The 14070-nt window shown below is 34.2% G+C and overlaps 1 protein-coding gene across 2 annotated transcripts in view; it reads left to right on the forward strand.

Moving 5' to 3' along the window:
* Prkn (parkin RBR E3 ubiquitin protein ligase) overlaps positions 1–14070 on the forward strand; it is a 1575591-nt gene that overhangs the window by 59005 nt on the left and 1502516 nt on the right. Inside the window, exon 1 of one of the 2 annotated variants that reach the window (XM_023699289.1) lies at positions 13384–13422. The exons of the other annotated variant lie outside the window; for it this stretch is intronic. Coding sequence (XP_023555057.1) covers position 13422 — 1 coding nt within the window. The 5' untranslated portion in view covers positions 13384–13421. Of the gene's footprint in view, positions 1–13383; positions 13423–14070 lie in introns of those variants that run through there. 2 annotated transcript variants of the gene reach the window in all.

Below are 14070 nucleotides of genomic sequence, written 5' to 3' on the forward strand. Positions count from 1 at the left end.
CTTTTAATATCTTCCATTTTGAGGAAGAACTAAATCCTATTCTGAGTCCTTGTGTGCTTAGAATAAGGTACTGTGATTTATGCCATAAACTCGAAATTGACCTACCAACATAATACATTGTATTGTAGCAGTTTTGATTCTATCCCTCTCTCCCCCTCCCTCCCTCCCTCTTTCTCTCTCTCTTTTTTTTATGTATTTGGTACAGGGTTTCAGAATGCAGTTCAGATTCATAGTGATCTTCCTGGTTTTAGTCTCCCCAATGTAGGGATTACAGGAATGCACCACCATGCCTGGTCTTGTCTCATTTTTGAAATCCCTTTAAGCAGGGCACATGATAATTGGCCAGAGGCTTTCCTAGGATTTTGTGTCATATACTAATGCTAATTCACTCCTTTAGACTTATAAGCTCATGACCTCTATTATTTAAGATGAAATTTATGAAGTATTTGCCCTAAATTTCACCCAGGAAGTTTGTATATGTTGAGGAGTTCACAGTAAATGGTATTCCTTTTCCTAGACACTTCTTTCCTCTTACTCATAAAGACTTTGGGATCTTTTTTTTTTTTTAAATTTTAACATTGTGTGTGTGTGTGTGTGTGTGTGGCCAGCTCAGCCCACCAGGGGGCGCGGCTGGCTGGCATGTGGTGCTGGAGGATTGAACCGCGGTCCCTGTGCTTTGCCAAGCTTGTTCCAAGTAGGTGCTTTAGACCACTGAGCCATCTCTCCAGCCCCGACTTTGGGATCTTTGAGTAACATTAAAACCCAAAAGTAGATGGCATATTCTTTTTTTTTTTTTTTTTTTTTTTTGTCTTTTTAAGACAGAGTCTCACTATGTATTTCAGGTTGGTCTTGAGCTCATTTTGTAGCCCAGGCACCTGGTCTCAAACTCACAGTGATCCTCTTGTCTCAGCCTACCAGGTGTTGGTATAACAGCCATGTGCCACCATACCCAGCTTAGATGGCATACTCTTAACAGAAAATTTAGTTTGAAGAATTAATTCAATAAACAGCATAGTTATATTCAACAGCACTGGCTATTTCAACATACAGCAGTATAATTCTAAAATTGGTTTAAAGAATCCTAATGAGCAGCTGAAGAAAGCCAATCTTTTTTTCTTTTTTCTTTTTCTTCTTCTTCTTTTTTTAATGCTATGGAGATTGGAACTATCTAACAGACTTTAAATGTCCACAAATTCATAAGAGGCTGCTGCTTGTTGACTTGTACATTGTTTATCTGCCCATCACAGTTAACTTCTCTCAATAAGAATGATTCCTTCTGAATAATGCCCCTGTTGTGAACTAAGAAAGATCCATGAATTATTAATAACTACAGAGTTGCAGAGCCCTTGGAGGAATGAGTGCAGTGTGCACTCTAGGAGAATTGTTTTCACCTGATCTTGACAAATTAGGAGCATCTAAAACATACTCCTGCTTGTTAATACAAGAAGTGGGGAAAGGTGACTTGGAAATGCATCAATATTTAGCCCTTTTGTAGACTCTCAAAAGGATAATAGGGAACAGTGTTTCTTCATAAATAACTGTCTTTCCTATCTTCGTTGTTTATTGTGGTAGGCTAATGCCTTTCTGTCAAGCTAAGCTTTATGGTTCAATTTCTGCTGTACTACTTGAGAAACAACTGTGAAAAAAGTAAAAATACAATTATAAAGATACCTACTCCATAATCATTTAGTCCTATTTGTAGAACTTGATCCTTTTCAAGTATATATTCTCCTATGTATTAAGCTGATAGGCACCGAGAGCAAATAAAACTCTTTATAGGAGTAGCAATTGTTTTATCAGTAGCCTCGCTTATGTTGGAATCTTGACAGGAAGATTAAGAATTGTAGCCACATTGATACGTAAAATATGTTGTGCTTTGCTACATAGGAGATGGGTTTTAAAATCTTCTAAATGTGTAGACTTTGGGTATGTACTAAAGTACTGTTGCCATTGGAAAAATTTGTTTTAGGAAATATAAAGATAATTGTATATTTATTAGTTATCTAGTACAGTTGGCTTATTCATTTTGTCTAATACTATAGACCGGTTTTTTCATTTTTATTGTGGTATATCATGCTAATAGTGAAATATTTTAAATCCTATGTGTAGCACTGAGAGGATTTTTCTGTATGCTTGCAGTTATGTTCTCACTATCCACGTTTATATAGTTTCTAAGTCCTGAAGGTTTCTTCATGTACTCAGTGTAGATTGAGGATGGCCTATCTGAAATATTTGATACCATTTTTTTTTTTTTTTTGGCAGAACCGGGAATTGAACTCAGGCACTTGAGCTTGCCAGGGAAGCACTTATTCCACTGAGCCATCTCCCCAGCCCCATATTTGATACTATTAAAGGGTCAGATTTTGGAGTTCTTTGGATTTTGAAATTTACATATAGACTTTATATGTGAACATCCCAAATTTGAAAATTTAAAATAAAAAATGCTCCTAAATTGGAACTGTTTTTAGCTGACATTCGTAAAGTTTCAAATTTGAGATTTTTCAAGTTAGGGATATTCAACCTATACCCTCACCAAAAGTCATCATAATCTGTCCTTGTAGATTAATTCTGTCTTCTGTTGAGCCTCATATAAATGAAACTGCACATTATGTTTTCTTCTATGTCTTTTTCTAGTCAATAGTATCATCTATGAAATTTATTCATAAAGTAGCACTATTTCTAATTTAGACATTTCCTTTATGGCTTTATTTTTAATTCAAGTTACTTATTCAAGTAAAATATTTCTCTGGTGGAATCAGAGTAGTTATAATAGATACCTTGGTATACACATGTGTATAAGAGCTTTAATAGCTTTTAGACTCACTGGCAAATTTTTGTATTTTGTAGCCAGCACAAAATAATAAATGTAGTATTAGTATAGGGCCCACAAAATGTTCCATTTCTGTTGTTCTGACTAGTGTAAAAGCAGTGTGCTTTCCATTGTGTGAATTAATAAAATCTTAATATTTGTAGTTACTTCTTGATGGAGGATGTAAATTGTCATTCTTGCAGTCATGCTGAGAATCAAATTGCATTTGTGGGCCAGCAACACCCTTGTTAAGGTATCCCACTGGTATGATAATTACAGATACCTGCTATGCTGTCCTGTCTGAAAAGTAGCAGAGGTGAGAAAATTTATATACATGTCCTCAGTAACAAATTGTTATAGTTTCTGAGGTTAAATTTTGTGTTTCATGTAGATTGCTCATAATCAACAGTGTGATTACTTTTCTATCATTTTAGATTTGTAACATTGCAATAATATGACTATGTTGAGGAGAGGCATGGACAATTTATGAACATGAAATTTTTCTGGCTTTATCTTATAGAAGCAAACTGTTTCTCCAGAAGACGTTTAGGAGTCTGTCTGTTCCCTCTGAGACATTCGCAGGTGTAGATTGTAGGTCCCTGTCCATACACCTTTTAAATCTTCCTTTCATTTTATTGTATTTTATGCACATAAATTAATTTTCTTATTTAGGTGTGTAGAGTAATATCTCTATAGTGCCAAATGAGGAATTTTCCTTCTAACGCCTCTTCCTTTTCTCCCTGCTTTTCTATTTCTCGCTCTCCTTGTCTCCCTTCCTTCAAGTGCTTAGAATTGAACCTGGTACTCTTGTTTGCTAGGCAAGCACTCCGCTATTGAGCTACACCCCAAGTCGTAAGGTCTCTTCATCAATAATGATTCATTGTCATTTGCTGTTCTTCCAAATATATAAATTCAAAGAGTGACTCTCAAAGTGATAGTATTTGGAGGTGGGGCCTTTGGAAGACAATTATGGTAAGGTAAAGCTTTTTTTCTTTTTATTTCTCCACCTTTTTATTGCTTGGCGTTATGACATGGATAGTAATATTTCTGATGATTTTTTCTTGCATGCTTCAAGCCAAACTGATCAAGGCTAAATGCAGAAAATTAGTTTTTTCTTGTTGTTGTTGTTTTTTGTATGAATTAAAAGTGCCATGATTAGAGACTTTAAAAGAAAAGACACCAAAAATTATGCCCAATTCCAAACCTGTAATGTGATATGAGAACAGGGAGAAAGAAGGTGGTGGCCCTTTGTAAGACAGAAGAGAACCTTTACCCATACTCAACCATGTTGATAATACTGTGAGAACATTTTCTGTTATTCAAGGCAATTGATTTATAGTACAATTTGATTATTCTTTATCAAAAGTACTTTCAACTGTGTTTTAGATTTCAGAGTATTTTGGATTTTGGAATATTTGCATACACTTGACTGGTTATGCATCCCTAAACCAAATATCTAAGATCCAACGTGTTCTGAAGTTCCATGCATTGGACACATGACAGCACTGAAATTCATAGTGGAAATATAATTTGCCCAGAGTCCATAGTTGGTCATTACTGGGACTAATTTGAACATGGGCATGAGTATGTCTAGATCTGCTGCATAATCAATATCATAGATGCAATTTATATAAATTTTACATCTTTGTTTCATATCGTAAACATGTTTATGAAAATGTGTCTAACATATCTTAAGGTGTTTTTTTTTTTTTTTTTTTTTTTTTTTATTTGTGTCAGGCCTTGCTTCTCTCTATTTTTTGGTATTTTAGGGAAGGGTCTACAGGGTGTTCAGGGTCTCACTACTGGATCAGACTCATAGTGATCCTCTTATTTACAGCCTCCCAAGAACTGGGATTACATGCATGTGCCACCTTGCCCAGTCTCAGTTGCTGTCTCAGTGCCCCCCGGGGGCCGGGCACGGCAGACCTGGGGATCGAACCCCTGGCCCCTGAACCTACTTGCAGGTGCTTTAATCCGCTGAGCTTTTTGGCTGGCCCTTATATCTTAAGTTATAATTTTAATTTTTATTTACAGTATCTTTTAGTAAAGTGAATACTGAGTTCCTCATAGATTTCACGTATCTGCTTGTTCATATTTTAGATGACTCTAAAAGGAGGATATCCATATATAATTTGTTTTTTTTTTTCAGCACAGCATTTTTTTTTCTGATTTTGTTTTAATTAATTTACCTTATCAACATAGTTAGTATTTAGCATAAGAAACTACTTCTAACATTTGACCCTGAACCATCACAATAGTAACCTCTGAATTCTGCATTCTTATTAGGCATTATGCATTTCAACAGAAGCTTAGAGAATGAATAAAACTGAGGCTCAAAATCCATAACTTTTTGAACTCCAAATACTAAGTTTATCTCTCTGACATCCTGATTCTCTAGATATATTCTAAATGTATCATCATTCAGCTTTTGCTTTTCAAAGTTATCTATTGATATTAATTGCTATAGAAATTCTCACCTCTAGGGAACTCTTAGTGACCTTGAAAAAGTAAGAATAACCTTTGAATTGTATAGAAAGCTGTAAGGAATGGAAATACTCTTAAGTGCAACTTATATTTTAATACTTACAGTTTGTGTTTACCTCAAGTTTCCTGGTGGGTGAATTCAGTTTAAATCTCAAGAGTGGGAAGACACTGAAGAAAATCAGAGTGACTTCAACAAAGATAATTGGCATTTTATAGTGTTCACACTCTGTCAGTACAATCTAACCTATATATTCAAAATAAGGCAGCCTATTAATTTAAAATTGTTTGGAACATCTTCATACAATGATGGGAGTAAATCAAGAAAATTAAACAAACATTCTGATGGAAATGTGTAATATATAATGGGACACCAGCTTCACAAGTATTTTTGTAGATAAGACTTCTGTTTGTGATGACTTAGTGAGATATATTCTTATTGCTTCATACTGTTGTAATTTCTCAAATAAAAATGTATTTTTGCTCTTAAATATTTATCTCTGTAAGTGATTTTGATACCACTTGAGGTGCCAATGTTTTCAAATGAGTTTCTTCTTTTCTTGACTTTTTTCTTGAAGATTTAAAAGAACAAAATTAAAAATATTATTTTCAGTATTCTTGTTTTGTTTCCTTTGTCTCTACCTCCCAAAGACAAGACAAGGACAAATTTGTTTAGCATCTGGGACAACTGCATGTTGGTGAGGTTATTTCACTTTAGGGTGAATTCTAGTTTATTTAAGTTTATAAACCTTTAAGAGACAGGATTTTTATATTAATTTATATCATAAATATCATCCCCAAGACACTAGCTAAATACCTAAGATTTGTAAGTAACCTGCTAATGGATCCATGAGTCAGTCATTTGTACAGCATATTGCATCATTTGATAGGCTAGGTGTCTTCCACTAGAGGGTCTTGTACCTTTTCAATTATCACTTAGTTATCTAAAGCATCTCTTTCCACTATAATTTTTTTGGAATCATGAAATGCTTTCTGTGCTAATACTAGTCACAAAGTATGACTATTGAACACTTAACCTATAGCATGACTGAACTTGATTTAATTGCAATTCATTTAAATTAAATAGCACTTGCAGCTGATGGCTACTGCTTTAATAAGGTAGGTTCCTTTCCTTCACTATTAAAGTAAATCGAGGAAAATATTAGTTTTGCAGTTTAAAATAATGCATATTCACTAAGTACAAAAACTAGAATATAAAGAAACAATGCCAGTCTTACAGAAAACCCACTAATATTATGGACTACTGGACTATATTGGAATATTTTGCTGAACTCAGGCACCTATAATATTTAAATGACAATGGAATACCCTTCTCTGACAAAACTAAACAAAAAAAGGAAATACAAATGAACAACCATTTTGTATCTGTATATTCAAAATAGGATAGATATGCAGCTACATTCTCTTAATTCAATGAATAGAAAGATTAGTTTTAATAGTGTTTGTGGACATATCATATCTACATCTTGTACAGTGTATAGCCACTATGACAATAACATGCAACATATTAATTATTGAAACTGTCCAACTAATAGGTTTTGAAACTGTCTCATTGCTATTTGTTTCTCAATAAAATTATTAAAAAAATAATAATTTCATTACCCCTCAAATTCTATCATTTCTTTTTTTAAAATGATACTGGATTTTTTTATCATTTGGATTTCAAGTCATTTTAATCTATAATTACTTTTGTGCAGCTCTGTATCTGAAATTTTAAAAATATTATATAGTTATTATCTGTAGTAAATTAATACCCACACTATAAGCCAAGTGACTAGACTCTACCACATGTTCTTAAGTATTTCTATAGTTGGATAGGTGGAATTTGTTTGATGCTATAGAGCATCACCTTGTGTAGCTTTGTGGCTGAAACATTTTCCAAATTTAAGATAGGTTTTTGAAAATCTCTGATACATTTAGAGAAAGGTAATTTACTGAGTCAAAGATAATACTTAAAAGGCTATTGACTATAGCCATATTTTTTAAAAATTTTGTTAGGTACACTGTTCATTACAATTATGTTATTCAGCTTTTCCATTATTGGTACAAAATACTTAACACCAACAATTTAAATGAGGAGATACTTCATTTGGCTTATATTTTTAAAGGATTGTATTTGCTAGCTCCAAAACAATAACATAATAGTTGAGAGGCAGGGTGGAACAGTGGCATTCCTGGTAGCTAGGATGTGAAGGTGGTGAACAGTCCTAGAAAGGAAGTCCGATATAGACCTCAAAGAAGACCAGGTCTCCCTGATCCACCCAGACATCTTGTGCAGATTGCTTCACCATTTGCCTCAGAAGCTCAGAAGTGTATCAGGATGACAGTCCAGTTAAAACGTGACAATACCCACCACACACCATAGGTATCTAACATACTCTTAAATTTTTTAAATATCTGTAATTTGATGGTGATATTTTCCCCAAGTTAATATTAATTTTGCTGAGTTGGAGATTTTATAAGTGAGTCTGTTCTTGGCACGTTTCTGGACTTTTTTTGCTGATATTTCTTTTTCTTCCACATTCTTATTTTTTTCATGAAATAAAGGAGATAAGTCCATGTGTTATTTTGTGCTGTTGAGTGGAGAGAAATATTCTTGGCTATTTTTAGAGGTGTTAAAAAATACTTGTAAAACTGAGAGGCCAAATGGAGGCTTTCCTGTATTTTGTCTACTTTTTGCAATAGCGTTTTGTTTTCTTTGTTTCTTATATTTTGTTATGTATATCTGCTTGAAAGTTGAATTTAAATCTAAATGTGCTTTAGTTTTCAATCTTTATCACCTGTGGCTGCCATAAAAACAAATACAGACAATTCAGAAGATAAGTACACTAAATGTTTACTGCTGTACACTATTAAAAATGGTCCACTGTTGATTGCTGTAAACAAAGCCTAAAGGTATAAATTTTAATTTATGAGAATAGATGTGATTAAACTATAAAAGTGTCCACTATAGGCTTGTAACCTTAATTGTGAACTTCACTACTGAATTTATATTTTAGTTTTAAAAGACTTGATTTACAAGCCTTGATGTTCTTTTACATTAAGTGAGTTTAAGCCCTTTACTGAAATGCCTTAGGACTGGAAACAATCTGGTGTCTGTAAGAGACAAACTACTTATAGTACTCATCAATTTTTCTGGACAGCTGGGCAAAGTTATAATTGTATTGCTAGCTAGCTTTGGATTCACATGTCAGTTAATACCACAACATACATGCATATAAGTATGTGTACATGATACTACTAGAGAAATAAAAGGCCACTTTAAAGCATTTCATAATTTTGGGAGGACAAAATTGATACTTTATTGTTTTTTTTTTTTTGCAGAACCAGGGATTGAATTCAGGCCCTTGCGCTTGCCAGGCAAGCAGTTATTCTACTGAGCCATCTCCCTGGCCCCTGATATTTTATTGTGAAAGGCAATTGAGTCAGGAATAAACAAAAACCCCCATGGCAGTGATACTCTGATGCTAACATTATGAAAGAAATACACTCAAGTGGCAAACAAAGTAATTTTTTTTTGTATTTTAAGGAAGAGTCTTTGGGGTGTTCAGGGTCTCACTACTATATCAGACTTACAGTGATTCTCCTGTTTACAGCCTCCCAAGTGCTGGGATTACAGGTGTGGCACCACCACGCCCAGGGCACTGCAGGCCCAGGATTGGTCCCTACACCTGCTTGCAGATACTTTAATCTGCTGAGCTATTTGGCTGGCCCCAAACAAGGTAATTAAAGTAAAAGAATCCCAATCCCCTGTCCAATGGTTCTGAACTCAGTGGCATATTCCTCCTCAAAAACCTTTATTTTTTCAGACTTCATGTGTCAGAAGCAAACATAGGAGAATAACCAGGAATTTAGCTCTCATACCACAAGGAGCAAGTGATTAGGCCTTGTCAAAAACAGGCTGGGGAAGTGAGGACTAACAATTAGCAAGTGTGAGTTGTTAATGACAAAATCTCAGGACACATGTTCAGAACAGTTACCAAAGCCCTGCATATGGACTTCCGGGGAGACCTTGAGAAGGTTTTTAGTGGATGGCCTAGACCCAACATCAGTCTGAAAAATTGGAGATAGAAAAAGGACAGTTGCTTCTGAACTCTTGCTACTTTATCCCTTTATGGTAGCCACTGTCTTCTGTAGTGCATATTTATTTTCCTACTTTACTTTCCCCAAACTTGCTCTGCAGAGCCTGTTTCTTTTCCTTTTTTTAATAAATGTCAAACCGTGCTACCATTTATGCTTGTCTTGACCAGTTCTTTTCAGAAACTGAAAAATCACCTGTACGAGACTAGCACCTAAGGGAAGGAGGAAAATTCTGAAGGTGGTATACATGTGCACATTAACTCAATTTTGATAATGCCTTAAAAGGTGCACACATGTCCAAACTTCTCGAGTTGTACCTGTTAAATGTGTGGAGTTTATATTATGTCATTTATTCCTCAAAAAGTTTTTTTAAAATACATGTAGTCCTTTTAATTTGCCTACCTAAGTCAGTCCTTTTTCAAAATAATTTGCAAGGTAGCCAACACCTCCAGAGTTGGTGCAGATATAAACATGAGTTGTTTTGGCCCTTGCATTTCACATTCACAACCGACAGACTGAGTTTCCTATATAAACCAGTCACATTCATCCAAGTATATCCACCTATAATAGCATTCCAAAACTGAATGATTAAGAGAACAAAATCTGAAATACATAAATAAATGGTGGTTGACAAATATTTTCTCTCTTTCTCCTGTTACATAAAGATGTCAAAATCTACTAAGTCCACCGTTTCAAAAATGTTGACTTTGATAACAGTTTCAGGTCCAGGGGTGCTTTTTGCTTTTTGGTTTTATTGTCCACACTGCTTTTCAGAGTGATGATTTGATACACAAGCTGGAAGACCACTTTAAGATAATACCTGGAAATGAACCTTTATAGGTATATTGACATAGTTTCATTCCAAAAGCACAAAGAGAAGTCTTCCTTCTCTAGTTCATCTGTTACTGTCCTTGAACACCCTCTTTCCCACTGTCCTTTAATTTCTTGCACTTGACTGGGTCTGACTTTTTTTCAGTGAGGCTGCTTATCCCAGTGTCTCCTCATGGGTTGCTACTCAGTCTATTCTATCTTGTAGATGTTTTAGTCAGATTTTAAGGTTGTGGGATCTTTAAGATTATTAATGGAGCTTTACTTATCTAAGGATTTCATATATAAGTGAACGTTCAATGCATGAAATGAATACAGCTTGGAAGACCTGAGTAGTATAGTCAACTTCAATGATACTTGTCATATATGCATCACTTTACGTGTTCTATGGCCACCATGCAATTAATACTATGCATAGAGTGATGGTGTTAATTTCAGAACCCTGTATCAATGCCAACAGGAGAGCTCTATTCTATAGGTGAGGAAAATGAGTGCCTGAGTGAGCCACTTGTTTCCTCAGATTTCTACAAAATTGAGTCAGACTTATTCAGTATTTTTCTAACATTTTCTGCAATGTAAATTTAGTTATAGAATTTTTTATAATACTTACACTATATATTAGATATGGTTGAGAAATAAATAATACATTCTGCCTGAAGATACAGTTGTCAGTAGCCTTTTACCATAATTGAAGGTCGTGATACTTGTCTAATTCACTTTTCTTTTTCTTCTTTGCACCATGAGGGCACTCCTTCATAATAATGGAAGGATATATTATTCAACTGCCCTTCCCCTCTGCCTTGATTCTTAGGCACTTCTTTGGTAACTTTGGAGCCTGCGTTGTTGGCTTCTAAAATCCTGGCCAGACATTTGTTACTGCTGCAGCCTGATTTATCATGCCATTTCTCTGAACTGACAACTCAGAAGTCTTGAACTTGGCAAGCTCACTTTCTGACAATAAACTTTTTTTTCACATCTGTTTTTTCATTTCCAGTTAGGTATCAAAACTCATGGAGACATTATTCTTAAGAGCTGTACCTGTAATCATCATAGTTAAATAAGCTTTCTGGACACTTTCCTTTCTAAAGGCATTATTTCATCATGGTTAGTGGTTTCGTTGTTGATCCTTCTAGCATTAAAAATTCATAAAAATCCAGAGTTTTCATATTTCCATAGATTTTTATAGTAAAAAACTCTATTTTGTATTTCTGTTGCTAAGATCTTTTCTATGTATGACAAGCTCAGTCATTCTCTATCCCCAAACCACCTCACGAAAGGTACCTGTCTCAAGTTATCGCTTTCCTCATTGATTTGACATTTCAGGTTTTCACTCGACATACCATAATTACATGTACTTATGTCTACTTCTGAATTTTATAGTAAATTTTTCATATAGTAAATATTTGCTTTTATATCCTTAATGTCTACTCAGTCAGAAGTGCACTCCATTATTGCACTTTTAAAAATAGTTATTCTAAAATCTTATTTTGGATTGCTTTAGAATAGTTTTAGTAAGTGTCCTAAAAGTATATTTCAGGGTTTAAAAAAAATTAGAATTAAGTCAAATCTGTAGATTAATTAGAGATTTGATGACTTTGTACATGTTTTCTTCCCATCCAGAAATAACATCTCTCTAAATTTAAGGTATTTTTCTGGTTATGGTAGCATGTAGTTCTTTTCAGATAGGTCCTACTTAGTGATTATTTTAGATAACTTACATTTTTTATTAATATTTAGAGGAATTACTTTGGTTTCTTTCAGAATTTAAAAGCCCTCTTCCACCTTAGGAACTCACTATCATGTTTATGCAGACAATTTCCCTGTCCATATTCTGAGTGCCTATCTCCAACTTTCTGTTGGATGCTACCACCTTCTTATGTTTCAGAGCTGCCTCAAACTCAGTGAAATTAAAAATAAAACCCTTGTCAGTGCCACAAAAAAGTGTTTTCCCATTACTTCCTCTTTTTGTTTAACACTGTCTAGCCATGAAGTCATAACTCATGATATTGCTGTAACTGCCTTTACTATTGCTTTTGATTGTACCTTCACAAATATTTCTATCAGTTTTTTTCTAAGCTCATTGCCTTGTTTTTCCTGTCTGTATTACTTATTTCTTGCTACTCTTCGCACTCAGTCTATCTTCTATCAGTGAGTTTGCTGTCTAAAATACTGTCATTGTGAGCCAAGCCAGCGTTTCATTTACTTATCTGATAAAGTCCAATAACATAACTTGTGCATTGGAACCTTCAATTTTGCCTCAAACAGAATGTCACCATTTTTGCATATGCCCATGCCTCCATTTCTTTCCTTATGTTGTCTAGTCTACATAGAATAACTTTCCATTACCACAGCCCTGCCTTGGTGAACTCTGACGTCTCTTTCACTTTCCGGTTACTTTTAATGAGATATCTTATTGTCTTATATCAGTGCCTCTCAGTAATTCACCATTTCCTCCTTTCACTTCAATGAACACTTTGTATACCTCTATTATGGTAAATGTCACCTAAGTTACTCTTATATGTTGATGATAATGTTTCTTCCATTTCCACGTGAGGCTTTGATTAACCAACTTTCAATTTATAAAATATAGCCAGAAAGAATTGCATATAGTGAAAACTTTTATATAATCAAAACTGTATGACAAATACTATAATATTTGCCGTATGTCAAGCTCTAACATCATGCAATTAGCGCTGTTCATGAACTGGCTGGTTTTAATCTCAGAACCTCATGGTAAGTGCTACTACAAGAATTCCATGGTACAGGTGAGGTAAGTGAGACTCTGAAACCACTGATTTCCCCAGAGCCCTGGAGTTCTAATAAGTGTTAGTCTTCCAACCTTGCTATTTGGACTAAAGTCAACTCAACTTTAATTTTATACCATTAAATACAGTACTTATAATTGTTGGTTCAGTATCCAGGACACACTGTGGCCTACCAGGTACACCTTGTCCTACCTCCACAGCACTTCACATGAGCTGAGACTAGTGATCACTCTTCACTGTTCACAGTTAATCCATTAACCCTCTGGGAGCTGTTTTACAAAAATTAGGGGAAATAGAAGAAGTAAATGAATGAATATTGACTATAATTGATGTTTGTAAAGAGTCGTGATCCCAAATTATAAACATTTGTGTAACTTACTAATTGAATTCCTTGCCCTTGGCTATTAAAACTGTTTCCAGGTTTTATTCTTTCTAACAGTATTTTGCTGAGTATCCCTGTTTCATTGTCCATATCTATGATTTTTCTTTTAAATCAAGTTATTCTTAGTAGACTTATTACCTAGACATAATTTTACTGCATTATTTTGTATATATTAACAGTTACAGCAAAATATATCTCCATTATATATTGTTTTTTAAATCCAAAAGACACCCGTTAGAAACATCAGAATTGACCTATTTGGTGAATAAGCTTTCATGACATTATTGGGTTCATATAGTCCCTAAACTCTGTAATCAATACATTAGACAGAAGAGAAAAGAATGTTACCTTTCTATAGTTTGAAAACTTTGAAAATTTTGATAAACAGGAAGTGTGTTTTAAATTTAACATTGAATTAGCTTTAATGAGTAACTAAAATGCATAACTTAAACCTGATTTACCAAAATTCCCACTTTCAGTTCTCATTTTCTTTTACTGAAGTGGTTAATATCACAAAGTTAGGAATCATAATTTTCTTCCTTAGCTTAGTAATATTTTTTTACCAGAAAATTATGTGATATATATTTATGGAATTTCTTTCCAGTGGTAGATTTTGTGATATTTCAGTGAAATTTCAAAGAAACATAATATTTTGCTACAAAAAGTCATATTTTAAGTTATTTCTTTCTGACCAGTAAAACATA

This window comes from Octodon degus, unplaced genomic scaffold (genome assembly GCF_000260255.1).
Source record: "Octodon degus isolate 3935 unplaced genomic scaffold, OctDeg1.0 scaffold00112, whole genome shotgun sequence".
Taxonomy (NCBI): Eukaryota; Metazoa; Chordata; class Mammalia; order Rodentia; family Octodontidae; genus Octodon; species Octodon degus.